The 23,034-nt window shown below is 58.3% G+C and overlaps 1 protein-coding gene across 2 annotated transcripts; it reads right to left on the reverse strand.

The window, feature by feature from the left end:
• Positions 1-4,732: 4,732 nt before the first annotated feature.
• Positions 4,733-22,278, reverse strand: IL23R (interleukin 23 receptor). Of its 2 annotated transcripts, XR_008432391.1 has the most exons (18): positions 22,195-22,278; positions 21,761-22,042; positions 21,081-21,306; positions 19,945-20,051; positions 18,675-18,962; positions 18,453-18,576; positions 17,525-17,694; positions 16,128-16,273; positions 15,392-15,551; positions 14,449-14,531; positions 14,043-14,256; positions 12,224-12,421; positions 11,324-11,404; positions 9,674-9,724; positions 9,056-9,152; positions 8,456-8,546; positions 6,754-7,886; positions 4,733-6,706 (listed from the first exon to the last, which is right to left on the reverse strand). XR_008432391.1 is itself a non-coding variant. In XM_053950733.1 (17 exons), exons 4-17 carry the CDS (start codon positions 20,000-20,002, stop codon positions 7,290-7,292), a joined length of 2,358 nt encoding a protein of 785 aa, XP_053806708.1. In that variant the 5' UTR covers positions 20,003-20,051; positions 21,081-21,306; positions 21,761-22,042; positions 22,195-22,278; the 3' UTR covers positions 4,733-7,289. The 2 variants fall into 2 exon arrangements, 1 of the variants encoding a protein (XP_053806708.1); XM_053950733.1 differs by having other exon boundaries at positions 4,733-7,886.
• Between the last annotated feature and the right edge of the window lie 756 nt (positions 22,279-23,034).

Raw genomic sequence — 23,034 nt, forward strand, 5'->3', positions numbered from 1 at the left:
ATCCCAGGGCAAAGAAAATCCCAGATAAGGAACATCCCAGGACAAAGAAAATCCTGGGGCAAAGAAAATCCCAGGTAAGGAACATCCCGGGGCAAAGAAAATCCCAGATAAGGAACATCCCAGGACAAAGAAAATCCTGGGGCAAAGAAAATTCCAGATAAGGAACATCCCAGGACAAAGAAAATCCCGGGGCAAAGAAAATCCCAGATAAGGAACATCCCAGGACAAAGAAAATCCCGGGGCAAAGAAAATCCCAGGTAAGGAACATCCCAGGGCAAAGAAAATCCCGGGGCAAAGAAAATCCCAGGTAAGGAACATCCCAGGGCAAAGAAAATCCCAGATAAGGAACATCCCAGGACCAAGAAAATCCCGGGGCAGCAGCATCCCAGGGCAGGAAAGTCCCAGGACAAGAGCATCTCACGGCAGAGAAAATCTCGAGTTAGAAGCATCCCGGGGCAGGATCATCCCAAAACATTGAACGTCCCAGAACAGCAGCATCCCAAAGCAACGAAAATCCCAGGACAGCAGCATCCCGAGGCAAAGAAAATCCCAGAGCAGGAACATCGCAGGGCAGGAGCATCACAAAGCCATGAAAATCCCAGCGGAGGGCGAATCCCAGGGCAATGAAAATCCCAGAGCAGCGGCATCCGCGCGGTGCCGCCGTGTCCCGCTGCCCGCGGTCGGGACTCGCCCCTCGGCACCGGGGGATCCCCGGCCCCGCGAGGCTCGGGGGGCTCCCCCGGCACCCCCCGGGGTCCCGGCCGGGGTTACTCACCCCGAGCCCCGCGAGTGCCGCAGCCCGGCCCGGCCCGGGGGATGCTCGGGACGGGAAAGGAAGGGAGAAGAAGAGAAAGGGAAAAAAGGGGAGGGAGAGGAGAGGAAGAGGAAATATAAAATAAAAATGCAGCCCAGCCCACCTTGCTCAGAGCGAGGGGCTCGTCAGAGGCACGTCCACTCTCATTTTAGCTTCTCTATAAGATGATTTTTGCTTTCTCTCATTTTTTTTTCAGCACCCCCACGACCCACTGCCACATTTAACGGAGTTTGAGACGAATGAATATCTTGCTGTTGTTGTTCCTTCTCTTTTCAGGCCGTCAACGACATAAACTCATTTTTTCTGCCTGACTGTGATCAGCTTTTCTTACCTCGGACACCCCAGGTATGTCAGGGGCAGCTCTAGAAATGGGGGGACACAACATTTGCAGCCTCCAGGAATCCCAAATTTTGCCTTTGAGCCTCCAGCTGCTTTCCCTCCCTCCCAAAGCCAGGAGCAACATTTGGGCTCCTTTCCAGAGCTGCCAATAATTATCATTAATTTGCTGGTGGGGGAAGCTGGGGGTGTCGATACCCCACAAAATTCCGAGTATCAAAAGCTCCTTTTTACCTGTTGTTTCCCCTCTGTCTTCATCAGTTCCCGTGGCACTTCCCCTTTTCCAGAGCCCTCCCAGCTCGGCTCCAGCTCCGCGGGGACTCGGACGGGTTCAAAGCCGGGCGCCGCGGGGAGTTCCGTGGAATCCAGGCCCGTCCTTCCTGCCCGTCCCCAGCCCTGCCCCGCTGGTTTCCCGGGAATGTTCAGTCCCGGGGCTCCGCCGGCATCAGCGGACCCGGAGCGGGGCCGGGGCCGCTCCGCTCACCCGGGGGAGGGAAGGTGCGGATGGATGGCCCAGGTGATCAGTTCTGTGTTCAGTGACAGGCAGGAGGAAATCGCCAGTCCACCAGTTGCTTCCTTTTTACTTCTATTTTTTTTTTTCTTATTTCCTTTTTCTTCTCCTTTAAAAAGGTTTTTCAAAAATGTTATTTTCTTTCCTTTATATATTTGTTTTCCACTTTTCTTTTTTTCTTTCCCCCCATTCTCTTTTCTTCTTTCGTATTTTTTCTTTGCCTTTGTCTTTTTTTCATTTTTCTTCTTTCTTTTTTCTATTACTTTTTCTTTCTTCTTTTTATTCTTGTCCTTTTTATTTTCCTTTTTTCCCCGCTTTTCATTTTTTCCCCTTTTTCTTTTTCCTTTTTTCTTTTCCCCTTTATCTTTTTATAATACTTTACCTTTTTATCATCCTTTTTATCTTTTTAATAATACTTTTTATTTTTTATCTTCTTTTTTTCCTCTTTTTTCCCTTTCTTTTTTATCTTCTTTTTTTTTTCTCTTTTTCCCTTTCTTTTTTATCTTCTTTTTTTTTTTCTCTTTTTCCCTTTCTTTTTTATCTTCTTTTTTTTTTTCTCTTTTTCCCTTTCTTTTTTTATCTTTTTCCTCCTTTTTCCTCTCCTGCTTTCCCCTCTCCCGTAACTTTAAGCACCGTGCTCTGCTTTTTCCTGCGATTCCCTCTTCGCTGACTCCTGCCGACCACAGAACTCCCGAAAAACCAGGACGGAGCCGGTGGCACGGACAGAGAATCTCGTGTTCCCCCCGCTCAGGTGCCTCCTGATGCTCTGGGCCGCGGGAGGAGAGGCAGAGCTGCCGGTGCCGGCTCCGGTGCCCGGGCAGCGCCGGGGGAAGTCCGGAGTCCCCGCTTGTCCCCCGGGGGTGGCGCTGGGAAAGCCCCGGCAGCTCGAAGGCGTCGGGTCTGGGGGCGGCAGCGCCGCGCGGGACACCGAGGCTGGGGACACCGAGGCTGGGGACACCGAGGCTGGGGACACCGAGGCTGGGGACACCGCCAGGGGCTCCCGGTGTCGCCTCCGGGCGCTCGGGGGAAGCGGAGCCGCAGCGGAGCCGGGGGCAGTGAGCACAGCCCGGGATGTGCGGGACAGCAGGGGAGGGGTGGGAGTGACAGAATCCCGAATTCCGGAATGGTTTGGGATGGAAAGGACCTTAAAGCCCACCCAGTGCCACCCCTGCCATGGCAGGGACACCTCCCACTGTCCCAGGCTGCTCCAGCCTGGCCTTGGGCATTGCCAGGGATCCAGGGGCAGCCACAGCTGCTCTGGGAATTCCAGCCCAGCCCCTCCCCACCCTGCCAGGGAACAATTCCCAATTCCCAATGTCCCATCCATCCCTGCCCTCTGGCACTGGGAGCCATTCTCTGTGTCCTGTCCCTCCCTGCCTTGTCCCCAGCCCCTCTGCAGCTCTCCTGGAGCCCCTTCAGGCCCTGCCGGGGGCTCTGAGCTCTCCCTGGAGCTTCTCCTCTCCAGGTGAGCACCCCCAGCTCTCCCTGGATCCTTCTCCTCTCCAGGTGAGCACCCCCAGCTCTCCCTGGATCCTTCTCCTCTCCAGGTGAGCGCCCCCAGCTCTCCCTGGATCCTTCTCCTCTCCAGGTGAGCACCCCCAGCTCTCCCAGCCAGGCTCCAGAGGGGCTCCAGCCCTGCAGCAGCTCCAGCAGCTCCATAATTTCCTTTCTGGTGTCCATCTGTGCTTCCTTGGCGCCCGGATCGGGCGGTGCGGGCGGGCAGAGCCGAAGCGCGGCTGCGGCAGCAGAACGAGCCGTCCCTCCCTGCCGGTGGCTGCTTTCGGCTCCCCTCTGCAGCCGCTCGCTGTTTCCCACCCCTTTGTGTGCCGCTGCCTCTCCGTGGCTCTGCTGTCCCCAGCAGGATGGAATGAGTCACTCAGCCTGGAAAATCCCTTTGTTCTGCTTCCCCCGGCGCCGAGAGAGGTCCCACGGCAGAGTTTGGGTCCAGCAGGGCTGCTCTGGGAAATCGGATGGTGCACAAAACACATCGAGGGCTGTATCCTCCAGAGGCTCGGCCCGTGGGCTTTTCTCTGTTCTTGTGGCAAGATTAACTCCTCTCTGCTGAGGGGAGGCTGGGCTGCTTTGGGGAGCAGCAATGACAGAATCTCCCCTATTAATTAATTCACCTCTGTAAATTCATTTTCTATTCACTGTGTCCAGCTCTGCTCCTTCATCCCAGCCCTGCTCCCAAGGCTTTCCCGGTGCCATTCTCGTGGGATTTGCCCTGGGAAGGTGGCACCGGGGGCTGGCACTGATGGGGAGCCTGGTGAGACCCAACCACAGCCTCAGCTCTCACATCCTCTGCTCTGAAATGCCAGCCTGGTTTCAGTCTGTGCCGCTGAGCTCAGCCCTGGGCAGGACTCCTCAGCCTCCTCCCAAAACCCCACAAAGGCTCAGGGATGGGAGAGGCTCCCCCAGATCCCATCATTTTTAGTGATTATCCCCAGTTTTGTTGTGAGGCCGCCCCAGCTGCTGCTGGTTTTGCCCTGCCACGTTTTCAGAAGGGTTCTGCTGAGCCAGGCACTTCTCTGCAGCTTTGCACGAGCCTTGGTCACAATCTGGGCTTTGATCTCTGCTCTGTGTGCTCAGAAATCCCCCAAGGGCTGGGGTGTTACTGAGCTCTGTGAAACCTCCCAGCCTGAAATCCAATTTTAGCCCCTGCAGTGCCTTTATCTGCCACCCAATCTCTCCACAATTTACTGACAACCAAACCCTGGCAGGGCTTCCAGCACGGGGTGTGCTGGTGGGTGCAAACACCGAGTAAAACCAGCAGCACGAGGTTACTCAGAGCAGGTTTCTACCATCTCCTGGTCCTGCTGCTCTTCCCGAAGGGTTTAAGGTGCTTTTGGCCTTTGATCCTGGGGCTTTACCAGCTGCAGTAACCCAGACTGTGCAGATAAGAAGCAAATAAAGGTCACGCCATCAGTTGGTGACTAAGCTGAGCCTAAACCCAGCTCTCTGTGCTGCCAACCTCAAGCCAGAATGAATTCCACGTCCTCCTGCACGGCAGTGGCGTGAAGGGTTTAAAACCACAACGCAGATGCACATTTAAAACATCATTCGTTACGTGTTACATTTATTTATTGTTTCTTTGGTCTCGTTTCAGGTTAAATCCCTGTTAAATTCAGGTTAAATCCCCGGGCTGACTTTGAAGAGGTAAACAAGTCCCACGGGGGAGTCTCTGGCTGGTCTCTGGTGGTGGTGGGAGCTCCTTGCTCCTTCAGCCCCCTGCTCTGATGGGCTGGAGCTCAGAGCAGGGGTGGGTGGCACCTTCTGTTCTCCAGCCCCCCTGAACTGCCTGCACCCAACTTCTTGTTTCTTTTAACTTGTTCCCTCCTTCCCCTTATATAAAAAAAAAAACAACTTTTTTTTGGTGAGAACTTTGGTAGTGATGAGACAGCACCGTGGTGCATCTCTGTGGGGAGTGAAAATCATGGAATTCATTCCTGAGCTGATAAACAAGAAGTGAGGATCTCTGGCACTGGATCCAACTGCCAACGGTAAAACCAAGCTTAAAACAGGGGATAGAAAATCCTGGTGTTGAAAATGAGGGGGTTTGTAATATTTGAGGGAAGGAGGGATCCCTGAGAAGTTAAAATAAATCAGCTGGGAGTGACTTTGTGATCGGATTCATGGGATGCCCCATCACTGGAAGTGTTCCAGGCCAGGCTGGATGGGGCTTGGAGCAGCCTGGGGTGGTGTTTGGGATCACAGAATCCCAGAATGGTTCGGGTTTGACCTTAAATCCCATCCAATCCCACCCCTGCCGTGGCAGGGACACCTCCCACTGTCCCAGGCTGTTCCCAGCCCTGTCCAGCCTGGCCTGGGACACTTCCAGGGATGTGGAAGTATCTCTGGGCACCTGTGAGATATTCCCTTTAGCAGAAATATTCCCTTTACTAGCAGAGATACTCCCTTTTTCCCCAGGGATCAGTGGGAGCGTGGCACTGGTGGCTCTCTGCTGTGCATCCACGGTGGGAGCTGGGAATTCTCCCTCCCTGCCCCGCTGCTGGCAGAGCTGGAGCTGTGCCCCTCTGCCCACTGCTCTGCCAGCAGGGATCCCTCCCGGGGCTGGAAATCCACCCAGCAGCTCCCTGTGTGCTGGCCAGAGGAGCATCTGCCACCTGGAGGTTTGGCAGCTCAGGTGAAAGAGCAGCACAAAGTCTCAGGATGTGGACGCTGAAATAAAAGGAAAAAAACCTTCCCCGCCTCACGCCCGGGCTGCTCGAGGTCGTGTGGTGCTCTTGTACAACTTCCTTCCTGCTCAGGCAGCACTCTCTAATTTCATTTTAGGCTCCCTGCCGTGCCACACTCACATTTCTGTGGTTTTTTCTGCCTCTCAAGAAGAATCCTCCCCTCCTTGCCAGGCCACTGCTCCTCTGGGAACAGCGACAGGTTCCTGGGGGCACGGAAGGAGCAAGCACGGCACACACGGGGGAGGTTTGGAAGTTTTGAGGACAAACCACAAAATTAATCCATTTGTGCAACAGCCGATGGAGAAATGCTCACATTGCCTAGGAAAAATTAAAAAAAAAAATAATATTTGGGAATAGTTTGTAAGTCTCAGAACACCTGGAAATGGTTTCAGGGCTGCTGTGTTTCACCTTCTGGGTGCCCAAAGATCCAAATCCATGCTCATGTGCCTGATAAATCCCATTTTCCTGTGCCACACTGCCCTTCCACAGCGAGGCTGAGTGTGACAAAGCACTGTGACATGATAAATCCCTCACCCAGTTCAGAGGGATTTTAAATCAGCCTGGCAGGAGGTGGAGGTTTGTTCTTACCCGAGTGGGTTTTTATTGGGAATGGGAGGAAAATGAAATACAGAAAAGATTCCGTGTGACTCATAAATCCTCCTTGGTCTGTTCATCAGGAGCAATCCCAAAATATTTTCCACTTCTCTGCCAGGATGTCTGAGGGATTTTTTTTATCCATTTGAACTGCAAGTAGCTCCAGAAATGAAGTGCTCCAAACATTTGGGAATGAAATGCTCCAAACATTGGGAATGAAGTGCTCCAAACCTTTGGGAATGAAATGCTTCAAACCTTTGGGAATGAAGTTCTCCAAACATTGGGAATGAAGTGGTCCAAACCTTTGGGAATGAAATGCTTCAAACCTTTGGGAATGAAGTGCTCCAAACATTTGGGAATGAAATGCTCCAAACATTGGGAATGAAATGCTTCAAACATTTGGGAATGAAATGCTTCAAACCTTTGGGAATGAAGTGCTCCAAACATTTGGGAATGAAGTGCTCCAAACATTTGGGAATGAAATGCTTCAAACATTTGGGAATGAAATGCTTCAAACCTTTGGGAATGAAGTGCTCCAAACCTTTGGGAATGAAGTGCTCCAAACCTTTAACAAGAGGACGATGCTGAGCAGTAACTGAAGTTATTGCACCCCGCAGGAATCTCCTGCTTGGCATTCCAGGAATCCAAGCTTTATGGGCTTTTTTGCTTCTGCCAGTGTGAGGTAAGGTTAAAATTGGGATTTGCTGGCTCAGGATTCCCAGGCAGCCACAAGAACCTGCAGTGGAGTAAGAGGGCAAAATTCCAATGGGGAGTTTTGCTCTGGCTCTTCCATTGGCAATGCCGGTGCTGGCGCCGCCTCGGTCGCTGCTCCAGGGCTTTATCCCCAATTCCAGCTCCTCTCAGGACAGCCCTCCCATGCTCTGTGGGGATTTGCATCCACAGACTCCCTGTTGGTGGCTCTCAGGCAGGACAGCAGCTCCTCGGGGACCAGCATCTGCTGGGGGCCATCGCCGGGCGGCTCCCAGCGCTGCTCCGGGACGGAGCCGTGTCCCGCCTGCCCTGGGAATTCCAGGCTGCTGTTGAGCACGAGGTTGATCTTCTCCAGCAGGCACACCTGGGGCGTCCCTCCCTGCTGCTCCCACAGCTGGGGGACGGGGCTGGTGTAGTCCCGGGAAAAGATTCCCACCCCTGGCTGCGGGACTGCCACGGGCGGCTGCGCCCGGTAGATTCCAGCAGCGACGTATCCCAAAGCGTTCCCGTCGGAGAGCTGGGGTTTGTAGGCACCCAGCTGCCCCGGGGCCGGGGTGCTGGGGGTCCTCGGGAGCTCCCTGGGCCCGGGCACCTCTGCCCTGGCCTTGGTGTCCAGGCTCTGGTGCCGCTCCTGCGCCGGCACCTCCTCGACCTGCGTGACCGCGGGGTCAGCGGGGGCCAGGAACGGCTCCTGGAGGCTGTCACCGGGGAAATCAGCCTTGTCCTGGGGAAAAGCGAGGGCAGATTTTGTTAACAGGAGAGCTGGCGTGAGGGCCTGGAGCAGCCTGGCCCAGGGGGTGGGGTGGGATGAGCTGTCAGGTCCCTCCCAGCCCGCGGCGGCTGTGGCCACGGAACACAGAGAATGTGGAATTCAGGTGTGAAGCCTCAGCCAGTCCAGGCTCCCACACCCCTGGGAAAGGATTCCTGGGCAGTTCCCAGCACCTCAGAGCTGAAACCTCTCCCCATCCCTGTTCCTCACACAAGCTGCCTTCTCCCAGCTAACGGGGAATATTACCAGAGGAGATGGCCTCAAGCCGTGCCAGGGGAGCTTTAGGTTGGATTTTTAGGGAAATTTTCTTCGTGGAAAGGGCTGTCTGGCCCTGGCACAGGGCTGGAGTCCCCATCCCTGCAGGGATTTAAAAGCCCTGTGGATGTGGCACTAGAGGTGGCCGTGGCACTGCTGGGGGATGGTTGGACTCGGTGGTCTCAGAGGGATTTTCCAACCTGAATAATTCTGTAAAGCCGAGCTTTAATCTGAGGGGAAGCAAAGGCAGGAGATAACTCTGCCCTCACCTGGAGTGACTTCACCACGCTGCTGTTCTCCATGTGGGGAAAGTCTTCAAACAGCCACTTTGGCAAGAGGGACACAAGGGTGGCTTTGATCCTTCACCAAAAGGGAAAAAACAAACCCCAAATGTTACTCCAAGGTATTATTCAGATATTCCTCACGCAGCGTGAAACTGCCTGGGTAGGAAGGACACGGGAAGAACATCCAGCCTTGGAGCAGGGCTTGGAAACTCCGGGTTCCCCATTCTTTAATTTCACCAATTTCACGTTTATTTGACTTTTTTTTTTGTTGGTCTCTGCCTTACTGTAAAGCACCAAAAGTCTTTTCATATGACACCGTGATAAATGTGTGACACCGCCCTCAGGCTGAGGTGAAAAGGACTCTGTAGCTGATTTTAAAACATCCCAGAAGAAATTTTATATTTTGTCTATATAAAAAAAAAAACAAAACAAAAAAAAAAAAAACAAAAAAAAAAAACACCCAGACAAAAACAAAAAAAAACAAAAACCACAAAAAAAAAAAAAATCCCCAGAAAAGCCCCCAAAAAAGGGTAAAAAATTATGAATTAGAAATAAGGAAAGAAGACATGGAGGAGAAAGGAATACCTTTTCCTGACTGATTTTTTAAACATCACAATTGCAAAAAGAACCGATAATCCGACCACGCTGAGGCTCAGTCCCAGGAAAACTCTGATGTCACCATCTGCAGGAGGATGGAGAGGGAGGGGGTCATGGCCTCAGCGGTTCAGTCACTCACCATTTCCTACCCCAGCTGCCAGAAATGCTGACGTGAATTCCTCAGCCCGGGCTGGTTTTGCTTTTGGTTCAAGAGCTGTAACAGATCGTGACCTTTACCGGAGGATGTGCAAGCAGAGCATCCCCAGATGGGTGGGAAATGCTGAAACGAGGCCCTGGCTGGACTGTAGGATGGAATCAGCCTCTTGCATGGGTGAATTTGCTCTTTTCCTGGTTTTGGCACCTCCCCCTTGGACTGGACGTGGTGTTTTAACCTCATTAGAAAGCAAAACTCAAAGCTTGCATCCTGCGGGTGCTGCTCACCCCTGAGAGCACCACGGCCTTCCCTGCACGTGGGGAAAAAAATCTCCTTTATTGGCCCTGACCTCCCCAAAGCATCCGGGAGCTCTCAGTTCCCGCTGCCAGGAGCTGCTGGGGTTAAACCTGGGGAGAAAGCCTGGCTTGGCAAGGCCGAGCTGCCCTCCTTACCCTGAGGCATCTCGCTGTAGGCGCTGCCCAGGAGCGGCTCCTCTGCCGGGGCTGGAACAGAGAGGGAGAACAGGCGTCTGTGGTTCATTTAGAGGGCTGGGGGTGACACAAAACCTGGCTTGGCTCTTTCTTTTTAGAAAAATAAACAGCGGTGCGAGGAGAACGATCCAGCTCCCTGAAGGAATGAGTAACCCCAGCTCTGCCTGGGCTCTCCACAACGTCCCCACGAGTAAATGAGATGTGGATCAGCTCCTGTCCCCACCCACAGAACAGCTTCCCTGCGCGTCCCTCCCTCCCCTCAGCACCCCAAAACAAGGATTCAGTGCCCCTGGGGAACTCCACCATTTCCCACCAGCACTGCCAGGTTGTTTAACAGCTTTTCCAGAGAAGTTGTGGCAGTGCCCAAGGCCAGGCAGGACACTGGGCTGGGAGCAGCCTGGGACAGTGGGAGGCGTCCCTGCCATGGCAGGGGTGGCACTGGGTGGGCTTTGAGTCCCTCCCAACCCAGCCCAGTCTGGGATTCTGTGATTCCCAAAGTGCCTGAACCCCTTGGGAATGAATTTCCTGATTATTTCCCTGCAGTGAGGGAAGGTCTGCAGCTGAAGGCGCTGCCACGGCAAGAAGCCTCCTTCTGCTGAAGCCAGCAGCCAGCTTTGATCCTGGCCGGGTTCAGCAATTCCCTCGGGATCCCTTGTGCTTGATTTGGTGCCACAGAGGAGGGCCCTGCCCCGAGGACAACACCCAGCAGCCAGGGCTGACCACGGGATCCCCAGCCAGGAACGTCTGCTTCCGTTTCTTGGGAACAGCTGCCCTTCTCCAAGGGCTTCTCCAGAGCCGCGGAGCTGCTCTGGCCCAGGAGAAGTCCCCGAGCAGCTGCAGAGGACCCATCTCAGGTGCCACGGGAGCCAGGAGCTGAGGATGTCACCTCAGGCGTCACCTGCAGGTCCCTCTGGCTCTGACAGCCCTTAATGGCCCTGCCCAGCCCCACCTGGCCCCTCCACCCACCCCTGCCCAGGGCGGGCTCTATTTAAGCCCAGCCCTGGCCCTCAGCCCCGCCTGGGCTGGGCTGGGGCAGCTCTGGTGTCGCGCCCTGCTCTGGTGTCACACCCTGCTCTGGTGTCGCACCCTGGCCTCACCCTCCCGAGGACCTGCCCAGCTCTGGAGGGCACCCAAAACCCCCCCCAGTGACGCCGATGATGCTGTTCCTTTGCGGGCTGGCTCGTGCCCTTCCCCAAACCCCTTCCAGCGCCGAAGCTGCCTGATCCAGCTGGAGATGTCCCTCCCAAGGCGTTCTGTGACTGCCACTGCAGGTAGGAAGGGCGGGCTGGGTCTGCCCAGCTGCCCTCTGGAAAAGCTCTTTGCTCTGTTTTGGTTTATCTGTAACATCTTATTGGGAGTTCCGCATTTGCAGCCTCGCTTTTCTTGCCGCAGGAAGGGACAACCACTCCACTGGGGCATCCGCTGAAGGAAAAATGAGGCTTTGGGCTGTTCGAGGACCAGCTAGAGATGGGTTTTACACCAATGCATCGACTAAAGCCTCACTTTTCCTGCCCTGCTCGGTGGGGAGGGTTTGCCCTGCTCCTGACGCCGGGAATGCCCCGCGGCTGAGGCGCTGGGGAGGAGCAGCAGCCTCGGCCCGGGCGGGCTCACCTGGGCTGGAGCCGGGCGCGCTGATCCCGCCGGGGTACACCGCGAACAGCCACACGCGCGGGGGGGCCCCCGCCGCCGGCCCTGCCGGGGAAAGCCGCGTCTGCCTTCAGCACGGCGGGTTTGGCTGCTGGCACGGCTCGAGGCTCGGCCAGGGGCTGCTTTACGGAGTGCTGAGAGCTCTGTGGGCCTGCTGGCTGAATTTAAATTCATTTTCTCTCCCTCCCCATCCCCTCCTTCCCCTGTGATCTTCACCCAGGCACCCAAATCCCACTGTCTGCGCTCAAAGCTCCAACTGCTTCCCTCCTCCTCCTTCCCTAAGGGCTCTTCATGGCCCCACTCCCCGCAAAAACAAGTGGGCAGGGGCTCGAATTCAAACGAAGCTGCCCTGACAGCCCGATTTGGGTTGATAAGGTCCCGATTTGGGTGGACAAGGTCCCGATTTGGGTTGATAAGGTCCCGATTTGGATGGAAAAGGTCCCGATTTGGGTTGATAAGGTCCCGATTTGGATGGACAAGGTCCCGATTTGGGTGGACAAGGTCCCGATTTGGATGGAGAAGGTCCCGATTTGGGTTGATAAGGTCCCGATTTGGATGGAGAAGGTCCCGATTTGGATGGAGAAGGTCCCGATTTGGATGGAGAAGGTCCCGATTTGGGTTGATAAGGTCCCGATTTGGATGGAGAAGGTCCCGATTTGGGTGGACAAGGTCCCGATTTGGGTTGATAAGGTCCCGATTTGGATGGACAAGGTCCCGATTTGGGTGGACAAGGTCCCGATTTGGGTGGACAAGGTCCCGATTTGGGTGGACAAGGTCCCGATTTGGGTTGATAAGGTCCCGATTTGGGTTGATAAGGTCCCGATGAGCTGTGCCACGCACAAAGGGGATTCCTGGCTGCCCTACCTTGGATGTAGGTGTGTGTTTCCTGGTGTGGCACTCTCTCCCAGCTGTACTGCTCCTGCTGGCCGTGCTGGGAGCTGGAGCCCCACTCCAGGATGAACCAGAGCAGGGGGCTCCGGCTCTGCCGCGGGGGCCGCCACTGGACCAGGAACCTGCTCTGCTGCTCAGCCTTCACCTCCACGGCCTCTGGGGCTGGGAATTCTGTGGAAAAAGAGGGCAGGGGGCTGTCGCCCCGAGCTCATCCTTGGAGACTGGGAAGGGTCAGCCCAGCCCAGCACAAACGTGGCTTTCCTGGAGGGGTTTGAAAACTGAAGGGTGAGCAGGGAATTATAGAATATGGTGGGTTTGTATATAAACACACACTATATATACAAAAATCTATATTTATGTATTGATCTGTGTTTCATAGAATCATTTAGGTTGGAAAGGACCTTAAAGATCAAGGCCACCACTGCCCCCTGTCCCCAAGTGCCACATTCATGGGGCTTTTAAATCCCTCCAGGCATGGGGACTCCACCCCTGCCCCAGGCAGCTGTGCCAGGGCTGGAGAACCTTTTCCATGAAGGAATTTTCCCAAATATCCACCCTGAGCCTGCCCTGGCCCAGCCTGGGGCCGTTCCCTCTCCTCCTGTCCCTGTTCCCTGTTCCCAGCCCGACCCCCCGGCTGTCCCCTCCTGTCAGGAGCTGTGCAGAGCCACAGGGGCCCCCTGAGCCTCCTTTGCTCCAGGCTGAGCCCCTTCCCAGCTCCCTCAGGGATTCTGCAGCCCCTTCCCAGCTCCGTTCCCTGCCCTGGACACACTCCCAGCCCCTCAGTGTCCTTCCTGGCGTGGTGACCCCAGAGCTGTCCCCAGCAGTGCCAGCACAGGGGACGGGCACTGCCCTGGGGCTGTGCCCACGCTGTGGCTGGCACAGCCCAGGTGCCCGTGGCCCTCCTGGCCAGCTGTGCTCATCCCCAGCCAGATGTGGAGCTCTGTGCCTGCGAATCCCAAAACCATCGGCTCTGTCACGTCACCTGTCACTGCTTACCAGAAACGTGCACGGTTCTGATAAGCATCAGGGCTTAGAGAGGTTTTTCCACCTTATTTCTATTCAGTTTCTTTTTAGTCATGTGTTTGTCCTCTGCTTGAATGGGGCTTTCCCCTCCCATTGCTCATTCAGAGACATTTTTCAGAACTAGCATGGCTAGTGGGGAAAACCACAGCCCAGGGCACAGGGACCGTAAGGTGGTCCCAAAAGGATTTAGAAAGGATTTTTTCCCCCCTTCTTTTTGATTTTGAAAGGACCCAGCTCCCAGGGGGGCTTGGCAGAGGCTGCAGGAGCTGTTCTGGAGCAGAGGAGCAGCCTGGCACCTTTTGCTTTGCCAGACAACAGTGGCAGGGCAAACTTATTTTAAAGTTTGTTGCTGCAGCCTTAGGAGGTGAAGGACTGAGATTCCAGAGCCTAAAGGAACTCCAGGAGAGCTGGAGAGGGACTGGGGACAAGGCAGGGAGGGACAGGACACAGGGAATGGCTCCCAGTGCCAGAGGGCAGGGATGGATGGGACATTGGGAATTGGGAATTGTTCCCCGGCAGGGTGGGCAGGGGCTGGGATGGAATTCCCAGAGCAGCTGTGGCTGCCCCTGGATCCCTGGCAGTGCCCAAGGCCAGGCTGGAGCAGCCTGGGACAGTGGGAGGTGTCCCTGCCATGGCAGGGGTGGCACGGGATGGGCTTTAAGGTCCTTCAATCCCAAACCCAAATTCTGGGATTCTGTGACTTTTTCCTGTTCATGAGCTCTGCCTGCCCCGGTGCCTTTTCTCACAAAACCCTGTGGTGCCACCCTACCTTCCTGAGCCGCAGCCCGGCTTAGGGGGATGCTGGCAGGGCTGGAAGCCCCTTTGGAATTGCGGGCGGTGACGAGGAGGCGGCGGGCTCCCGGCGGCACCAGCACCGTGCACTCGGTGCCGGCGGTGCGGCACAGCAGCCGCGCTCCCGCGGGGCTCTCGGCGCTCACGGCGTAGCCCAGGATCCTCCCGCGGGCATCCCGGGCTGCCAGCGGCTGCGAGGGGCGACAGCGGCGGAGATGTGAGCGGCGTGACACCGAGACCCCCGGCCGGGACAGCTGTCACCCCGGCCGGTGACACGTTTGACAAGGATGGAGGGATTGGGCTCCGAGCCGGGCGGGCGTTTTCCTGCTCGGGGAGGAGCAGCGGAGCCGAAACCTCGCGGAGGCGGCCCAGAACCTCCTTACCTTGATCAAGACCGTCACCTCGTGGCTGCCGTTGGGCAGGGCCGGGCCCAGGCGCCGCCACACGGCGGGAGCGGCGGCGGGGGCTGCGGGAGGAGCGGGGACACCGTGACACACCGGGGGTGGCACCGGGACACAGCGGAGGGCAGCCCGAGGGGACACCGGGACACAGCGGAGAGCAGCCCGAGGGGACACCGGGACACAGCGGAGGGCAGCCCGAGGGGACACCGGGACACAGCGGAGGGACACACCGGAGGGACACCGTGACACAGCGGAGGACACCGCGGGAGGACACCGGGACACAGCGGGGGTGACATCGTGACACAGCAGAGGGCAGCCCGAGGGGACACCGGGACACACCGGGAGTGGCACCGTGACACAGCGGAGAGCAGCCCGAGGGGACACCGGGACACACCGGGGGTGACACCGTGACACAGCGGAGGGCACCCGGGGCTCCCACGCACCCGCAGCCCCCCAGAAGCCCCTCCCGACCGGGGCCCTGCGGCTGGCAGAGGAAAGGGCGCAGACGGAGAGCACCGGCGGGCGCTGCTTTTTGGGGTGAGACCGCCCCCGGTTTTCCCCGCTAGCAGCGGGAAGGGAGGGCGGCGCTCCCCGGGCAGCCCGGGATGGCCGAGCCGGGCTCATGCCGAGGCCAGCAGCTGGCATGGATGGGCGGAGCTGGCTCAGGGTGACCGGGATTTGTCGCCACACCTGGGCTGATGTGATTTTTCCACCCAGGAGCGGCAAAGCAAGCCACTAAGGACCGTGGAATCTGTTCGGTCGGAAAAGCCCTCTGAGAACATCCAGCCCAACCACCCCCAGCGCTGCCGCGGCCCCATGTCCCCAAGTGCCACAACTACAGGCACTTTGAAACCCCTCCAGGGTGGGGACAGCTGTGCCAGGGCTGACAAATGCCACACGCGGGTGTCGCCGGCGCTGAGCCCACCTGCCTCGGGGGTGCGGTACAGGAAGGGGGGGCTCCAGGCGCTCCAGGGGCTGTGGGCGGTGCCGAGCCGGCACCTGGCCTGGAACACGAACTCGGTGTCGCTCTGCAGCTCGTGCCGCCAGCTGGGACCCTCCAGTGCCACCGTGTCGCACGGCTCCACCTGCAAGGGAAGCGGGGCGCTGGGGGAGCGGGACCCAGCGGGTCCCCACCGCCACCCCCGGGACGGGCAGGACCCGCCCTGTCCCCTCCAGTGCCACCCTGCGGGGCGCAGCCAGAGCCCCCAGCCGCGCTCGGGGGAGATTTTGGGGCTCCTGTGGCAGCTGGGGTCCAGGCTCAGCCCTGGCAGCACCCAGGGGTGTTTCCAGGGGTGTTTCCATCCCTGCCCTGTGTGGTTTTGTGTGGGGTGTGCGCTGAGCATCCCCCAGGATTTTGTGCCTTGTCCTTGCAGAGCGGAGCGTTCGGAAATATTTGGAATTCGGTCTTTCTGCTCAAAAAGCTGAGATAACCCTGGCCACGAGGCCGTCTGCTGCCCCAGATGGCATCAGCTCTGCTGCCCCCCGGGGTGGGAGCTGCCTGTGGCCGGGGGTGCCCATTCCCCAGGAGCAGCGGAGCAAAGGGGTGGGTTTGGAGTGACCCCAAATATTCCCATTGCCCACGGGGTCTCCAGCAGGAACGGGACTGGCCTCTCTTTACCAGGGGCAGGCAAGGGGAGGTTTGGGGGTGCCGGGGGTCTCACGTGCCACGTCGGGGTGCCCGTGGCTCTGTGCCTCTCCTCGCAGTGCACGTTCCTCAGCCGGCTCCGGCTCCTCCAGCGCGTGGTGGTGCTGGCAGGCGACGTCTCCGTCGTCTCGGCGCCGATGACCTCGGGCAGAGCGGGGACCACTGTGGGGACAGGAGGGAAGGGGTGGGGTGGGGGCCGTCCTTGTGCCCAGGGGTGTCCCTAAAGTGACGCTGCAGGGCAGGGTGGCCACGCGCAGCCCCGGCACGCTGTGCTGCTCGTGGGGGGACAGAGGGAGGGATGAAGGAGGGATGGATGGATGGATGATGGATGATGGATGGATGGATGGATGGATGGATGGATGGATGGATGGATGGAGGGATCAATGGATGGATGATGGAGGGATGGACAGATGGATGGATGGATGGATCAACGGATGGAGGGATGGACAGATGGATGGACAAATGGATGGATGGAGGGATCAATAGATGGATGATGGCTGGATGGACGGAAGTATCAATGGATGGGTGATGGATGGATGGAAGGATCAGTGGATGGATGATGGAGGGATGGATGATGGATGGAAGGATCAGTGGATGGATGATGGAGGGATGGATGATGGATGGAAGGATCAGTGGATGGATGATGGAGGGATGGATGATGGATGGATGATGGATGGATGGATGGATGGATGATGGATGGATGGATGATGGATGATGGATGGATGGATGATGGATGGATGATGGATGGATGATGGATGGATGATGGATGATGGATGATGGATGGATGGATGATGGATGGACGGATGGATGGATGATGGATGGATGGATGATGGATGATGGATGGATGGATGATGGATGATGGATGGATGGATGATGGATGGATGATGGATGGATGATGGAGGGATGATGGAGGGATGGATGATGGATGGATAGATGGATGGAGAGATCAATAGATGGAGGATGGATTGAAGGATCAGTGGATGGATGGAGGGATGGGCAGATGGATGATGGATAGACAGATGGATGGACAGATGGATGGATGGAGGGATCAATAGATGGATAATGGATGGATGGATGGAGGGATGGACAGATGGATGGATGGATGGATCAATGGATGATGGATGGATGGATGATGGACAGATGGATGGACAGATGGATGGATGGAGGGATCAATAGATGGATGATGGATGGATGATGGATCAATGGATGGATGATGGAGGGATGGATGGACAGATGGATGGATGGATGAAGGAGGGATGGACAGATGGATGGATGGACAGATGGATGGATGGAGGGATGGACAGATGGATGGACAGATGGATGATGGGTGGACAGATGGATGGATCAATGGATGGACAGATGGATGGACAGATGGATGGACAGATGGATGGACAGACGGATGGATGGCCATACCGAGCTCCTGCAGGCTGAGATGCCGAGGGGCCGAGCGGGCAGTGCCCAGCGCGTTGCTGGCCTGCACCCACGCCGAGTAGTGGCTGTCATTGTGCAGCTCTCTCAGCAGCACAGGTGAGTCTGCAGGGAAGACCTTTTCTTCCTCATCCTCCTCATCCTGTGCCAGCACCCTGGAAGCAGAAGGCAGCCCTGTCAGTGCCCGTCCCAGCACCAAACCCCTGCTAGCACGGCCACCACGGCTCCTGAGGTGTCACAGCTTGTGACCAGGGCATGGCCACCCCCAAACCTGGCATTTGTCACCCCTAAAGCAAGCTGGAAACTCATTCCCTTCCCTGGCACTGCTGCTGGGGATTTATATTTTCACAGTGGGAAGGGAATTATTTCATTCCTTTCTGGCTGCATGGTTCAATTTGATCCCAAGCAAATTTAGGCAGGAGCTTTGTCCCTTCTCCTCACAAAGCTTCCATATGATGGGATTCAATGTCCTTAAAACTGAGTCAGGAGAACTGAAAGCTTGCCAGGCTGGTGCCACGGGGACCAGCCACGGCATCCTGGGATGGGGTGTGACGTGCCAGGTGGTGCCGTGGGGACCTTGGTGACACGGAGCATCCCGGGGTGGGACACCGTGCAGCAGCCAGCACCTCTGCTTCAGCTTCAAGCTGGGCTTTGGGTTTTGGGGTTTGGGCAGCGTGAGGTTCACCCTCTCTCTATCCCGGAGGGAGCCCCAGCAGCTGGAAGCTGTCACTTCCCCGTGACGGGGCACGGTGGGACGTGAGCCGGGGCACTGCCAGGGCTCCGTCCTGCAGAGCGCGCCCTGCGGTGAGCGCGCGGCTCCGGGGCAGGAGGTGACAAAACGTGAGCGGTAGGAAGTGGAACTGGGGCACGGCAGCCCCGCTGTCACCGGGGCTGCCACCCGCCGAGGCCTCACCTGCGCAGGTGGAGGCTGTTCCGCGTGGGCAGGTGTGTGAGCCGTCCCCCATCCCAGCCGCACTCCAGGCGCTCCGAGCCCTCGGCGATGGCGCAGCTCAGGTTGCCGGGGGGGTCCGGAGGGTCTGCGGGGGCGAGGCCGGGTGAGGGCGCGGCCAGCCCGGCAGGAGCCAGCCCCAGCTCCGCGGGGCTCGGCACGGCCGAGGGGCCCGGGGGCACTCACAGCCCGCCCGGAGCTCCGCGCCGCACACCAGGCGGTCCCTCCGGGCGCAGCGGGAGAAGCAGGTGACGGTGGCGAAGGGCATCTGGAAACGGCGCAGCCGGAGCCGCACGGCGCCGCCGGGCAGGGCCAGCGGGGTCCCCTCGGCGAGGCTGTAGTTGAGGAGGATGAGGAGCTGCGCCGAGGGGCAGCCCAGCCAGGACTGGCAGCCGATGGAGATGTCGGAGCCCATCCGCACCACCGGCGCGGGCTCGATCCAGACGCGCCCCTTGCACTCGATGCTCGCAGCACCTGCGCCAAAGCGGGTGGGCTCCGGGGCTGTCCCGGGGCTGTCCCGGGGCTGTCCCGGGGCTGCAGGGCTCGGCAGGGAGCTGCTCCGCTCCCTGCCATGCCGCAGCAGCGCGCCTGGATCCTGCAGCGAGGGCATTACAGCCCGCCCTGCTCACCTTCACCCCCGTGGGCCGCGGGTAAACCGGGGGGCACGAGTGATGCCAGGGGGAAATTGTCCCCCCCTCGAGGGTGGGCAGGCCCTGGCACAGGGTGTCCCTGTGGCTGCCCCTGGACACTTTGGAAGTGTCCAAAGGCAGGCTGGATAGGACTGGGAGCACTCTGTCCCTGTCTGGGACTGGGTGAGCTCCGAGGTGCCTCCCAGCCCACACCAGGCCGGGGCTGGGATGAGCCCCCCGCCCGCAGCAGCGCCCCGGCCCCGCTGACTCATCCCGGCCCATCAGAAACAGCCAGTTTCACCGATTTCAGCTTTTGCTCTAATGTTTAAATGACTGCAGGGAAATAACCCGCGCTCTCGAGAGCTCTGATCCCCAAGATTAGGGCGGCGGGGGCGCTGCCCTTCCCTATCAGATGAAGCTCTGCAGCAGCCCCGGCTCTCGGGCGCTATCGGCTCCATCTGCCCTTCCTGGAAAGGGCAGGGCTGTGCCCCGGCTGCGGGGCTGCAGGGGCAGAGCTCGGCACGGGGGCTGCAGGCGCCTGGGAATGGCCCCGGGAGCCTGGGAATGGCCCCGGGAGCCTGGGAATGGCCCCGGGAGCTTGGGAAATGGCCCCGGGAGCCTGGGAATGGCCCCGCTCCAAGGAGGGGAGAGGGAAGGAGAAGGAGCTGCAGGGCACGGGACCCCCCCTGCAATGCTCCCCTCAAACCCCACAGCTCTGTAATCCTATTCCCTGTCCTATTCCCTGTCCTATTCCCACCCCAAATCCCCGCAGGTCCAGGGCGTTGCTCGGCTGCCACCAGCGTGGTGGCCCTGTCACCGTCACTCACCTGGGCACAGGCAGCAGAGCAGGACGGGCAGCACCAAAGCCTGGCCGGGCCCCGCCATGGGCTGGACTGCGGCATAGTCTGAGGGCTAAAAAGCCACGGAGCAAATCCTGCCGGGAGGAGCAGGAGCGGGGGAGGCAATGCGGGTTTGTGGCAGGGGAATCTGAGCAGCCCTGCCTTGGAGAAGGTGGGATTGGGGGGCAGGGGGTGCTGCCCCTCTGCCCAGAGCCACCCCGAGTGCTGGCTGCAGGGCTGGGCCCCCACGGGGGCAGGAGAGATGTGGAGACTCTGGAATGAGCCCACCAGAGGTGCCTGAGGCTCAGGAGCACCTGGGAGGAGTGGGAAGGCTGGGGGAGCTGCTCAGCCTGGAGAGGAGGGGGCTCAAGGGGGGCAGATCCTTGGGGAGGATGGATGTCTGGTGGGGGAGCAAAGGTGAGGGAGCAAAACTGCTCCAAAAAACAGGACAGGAGGCAATGGGGCCAGGAAATCAGGAAAATCTAGCTAAACGTGAAAAAAAAAAAAGATCTTTAAAGGTGCCCAGAGTGGGGCTGCTGCCCTGAGGGCTTGTCCTGCAGTCTCCATGCCTGGGGATGCTCAGACATGGTTTTATGGGATAGAAACTCCCTGTTTCCATAACATCATTCCCACAGGTCCTGCCCAGGCTGAGCCAGGCTCTTCCCAGCGGTGAAGCCCTTGAGACAGCCCCAAAATCCCAGGCCAGGCCTTCCCACCCGTCCCCAGGGAGTCACCCTTGTGCCTGCATCCCACAGCTGCTTAAATTCTTCCCTGCTCCCTTTGCCTCTCTCCACAGCCTCTTCGGGAGGATTCCCACAACCCAGGAAAGAAAGCCCATCCTCACCAGCCTTGTGGGGCTTGGATGTGGGGCTGGAACCAGCAACCACGGCACAGATTGCTGAGGAACAGGGAAATGCAGCTCCCGGGGGGAAATTGCTCTTTTCCAAGAAAAGCACTCCCCTTGGAAGCATCCCCCTGGAGCTGGGGTGGCTCCAGCATCCCCCACAGGCCCCTCTGGGGTCACAGAGCAGACCCTGAACCAGCCCTGCCACCCCCCTTCTCCTGCCCGGGGCTGCACCCCCAGCCAAGCCCACCCTCCCTCAGTTCCCTTCCCCATGCAATACCTGCTGGCAGGAATGGCAGTTTTCCCTGGAGGGGGGGCAGAGTCCTCAGTAAAAGCTTCAAAATGCTGATTTTCAACCCAAACCAGGCCACCAGCAGCAGCAGCAGCAGCAGCAGCGAGTGCTTCGGTGCTTCTCGTGCGGGGTGAGGTGACCTGGTTTGCTTTTAGGGCTGATCAAGTATTCATCACGGGTGAGTCAAACTTCGAGTGCCTCTCTATTACCTGACCTACAAAGAGAAGCTGTCGGTTCCCAAGTGCTCACGAGCCTTCTGCAAGCCAGAGCAGATGAAAAAAATGCACTTGGGGTCCTAGGAGAAGAGCTGAAAACTCTAAATCTGCCCAGCTCTGCGAGGCTCTGCCTCCTCTGGAATTACATTCGTGGTTTTATTCCAATTTAGAGGCGTCTGCAGACTCCAAAGCCAAAGGAGAGAGGCCATTTGGAGATGCTGGGCTTTGAGCTCGTCTCTGGTGAAGCCTCTTCGTTCATTGGGGCTAAGGAAACGGGAATTCCACGAAGAAGGGAGAAGCTGCTCCACGGTGCCAACCCAAATCCCGCGGAGCCTTCCCCAGTGGCTGTGCCAGGGAGGATAAGCGCAGGAGCAGCGGGTGAGGAGCAGCAGCTGGGACATTTTGGGGTTAAATGCAGGGGGCTGGGAGCTGGGGAAAGCAGGGATTCCTTACCTCGGCAGTGCTCAGGACGTGTGGCACCTCCATGGGAGCCTCCTGCAGCCGCCGTGGCCGGAGCTGCAGCAGCAGCAGCAGCGAGGGGCTGACCTACATAGAGCACCCGAGTTTCCCTCCCAGTCTGAGTCAGTCCATGGGAAATCCCAGCATCCCGTCGAGCAGCAGCCTCGGGGGAAGGGGCGCCTCAAAGTTCTGGCAGGATTTGGGCTCACCCTGGTGGAGCTGAGCCCATCCCCGGGGGGTTGTTACGATCTCCTTGGGGGCGCAGCAGGGTCCCGGCTGCTGTCAGGGAAAGAACATTTCCTGCCCATCCCAGAGGCGCGCAATGAAAGGTCCCCAAGGGACGGGGTTGTTTTCACCAGCGCTGAGTGTCACCCCTTCCGAGGCGCCCTCTGTCACCCCCTCTGTGCTCCTGCTGGACCCCAGCTCACCGAGGGATGTCACAGGCAGCGCATTCCCAGCGCTGGGACATCCAAGGGATGCTCCAGGGATGCTCCGGCGCGCTCCACCCCGCCGCTCCCTCTGCAGAGCCCGGCGCTTCCTTCCTCGTGTCGCTTGAAGAGTTAAACCTCAAAAACTGTGTTAACCTCATTAGACACTGCAACCACAGGAAACCCCGCACTGCTCCCGCCTCTGCCTCGCAGGAGGAAATGTCGGGGAACAGAATTTACCCCCCCTCACCCCGGGGAAAGGCAGAGCCTCCCGCTGCCAGCAAGCCCTGGCTGCTCCGCGTTTTGGCTGATCCAGGGGGAATTTTTGTGGAAGGGAGAGCAGGAGCCTGCCGGCACGGCGGGGTGAAGCCTCGCCGGGTGTGTGGTTATGTAATGTATGTAATGTGTGTAATGTGTGTAACGTGCCTGCGTGGTGGTAGGAACGTCTGGGTTTGTGTGGTTACGCACACCCCGAGCAGGACCGGGGGCGTTCAGTGGGAATTTCAGCTTTGGGATGTTCTGGGAATGTTCACACTGCTGGGGCTGCATGGCCGGCGTGCACGTCTGGAGCCAGCCCACCTCATCTGGGGCTGGGCCAGCACCGAAGACAAGCACATGTGGGCCCAGGTGGCACACCTGGAGCCAGGGCAGCGCACCTGGAGCTGGCACGGTGCGGTGGGCTCTGCGGCCTTCCCAGGACAGCTGTCAGAGCCCCTCGGAGCTGCGGGCTCCCGCGTTTCTCAGGCCCCCGCGCTCCCGCTGCCGTTTGACTGCTGTGTCCTTATCTCTTATCTCTTCCTGAGCACCCGGAGCTGCAGCTCAGAGCTCCGGGGGCAGCAG

The sequence above is a fragment of the Vidua chalybeata genome, chromosome 9 (genome assembly GCF_026979565.1).
Source record: "Vidua chalybeata isolate OUT-0048 chromosome 9, bVidCha1 merged haplotype, whole genome shotgun sequence".
NCBI lineage: Eukaryota > Metazoa > Chordata > Aves > Passeriformes > Viduidae > Vidua > Vidua chalybeata.

What these genes read in the sequence shown, in the direction of transcription:
- IL23R (XM_053950733.1), bottom strand. Translation starts at nt 20,002, where the DNA reads ATGGCGGGGCCCGGCCAGGCTTTGGTGCTGCCCGTCCTGCTCTGCTGC. An exon ending in CGGGCACCCCGACGTGGCAC is followed by an intron (nt 15,552 to 16,127) that starts GTGAGACCCCCG and finishes CTTCCCTTGCAG; the next exon opens with GTGGAGCCGTGCGACACGGT. An exon ending in AAAAAATCAGTCAGGAAAAG is followed by an intron (nt 8,547 to 9,055) that starts GTATTCCTTTCT and finishes CTTTTGGTGAAG; the next exon opens with GATCAAAGCCACCCTTGTGT.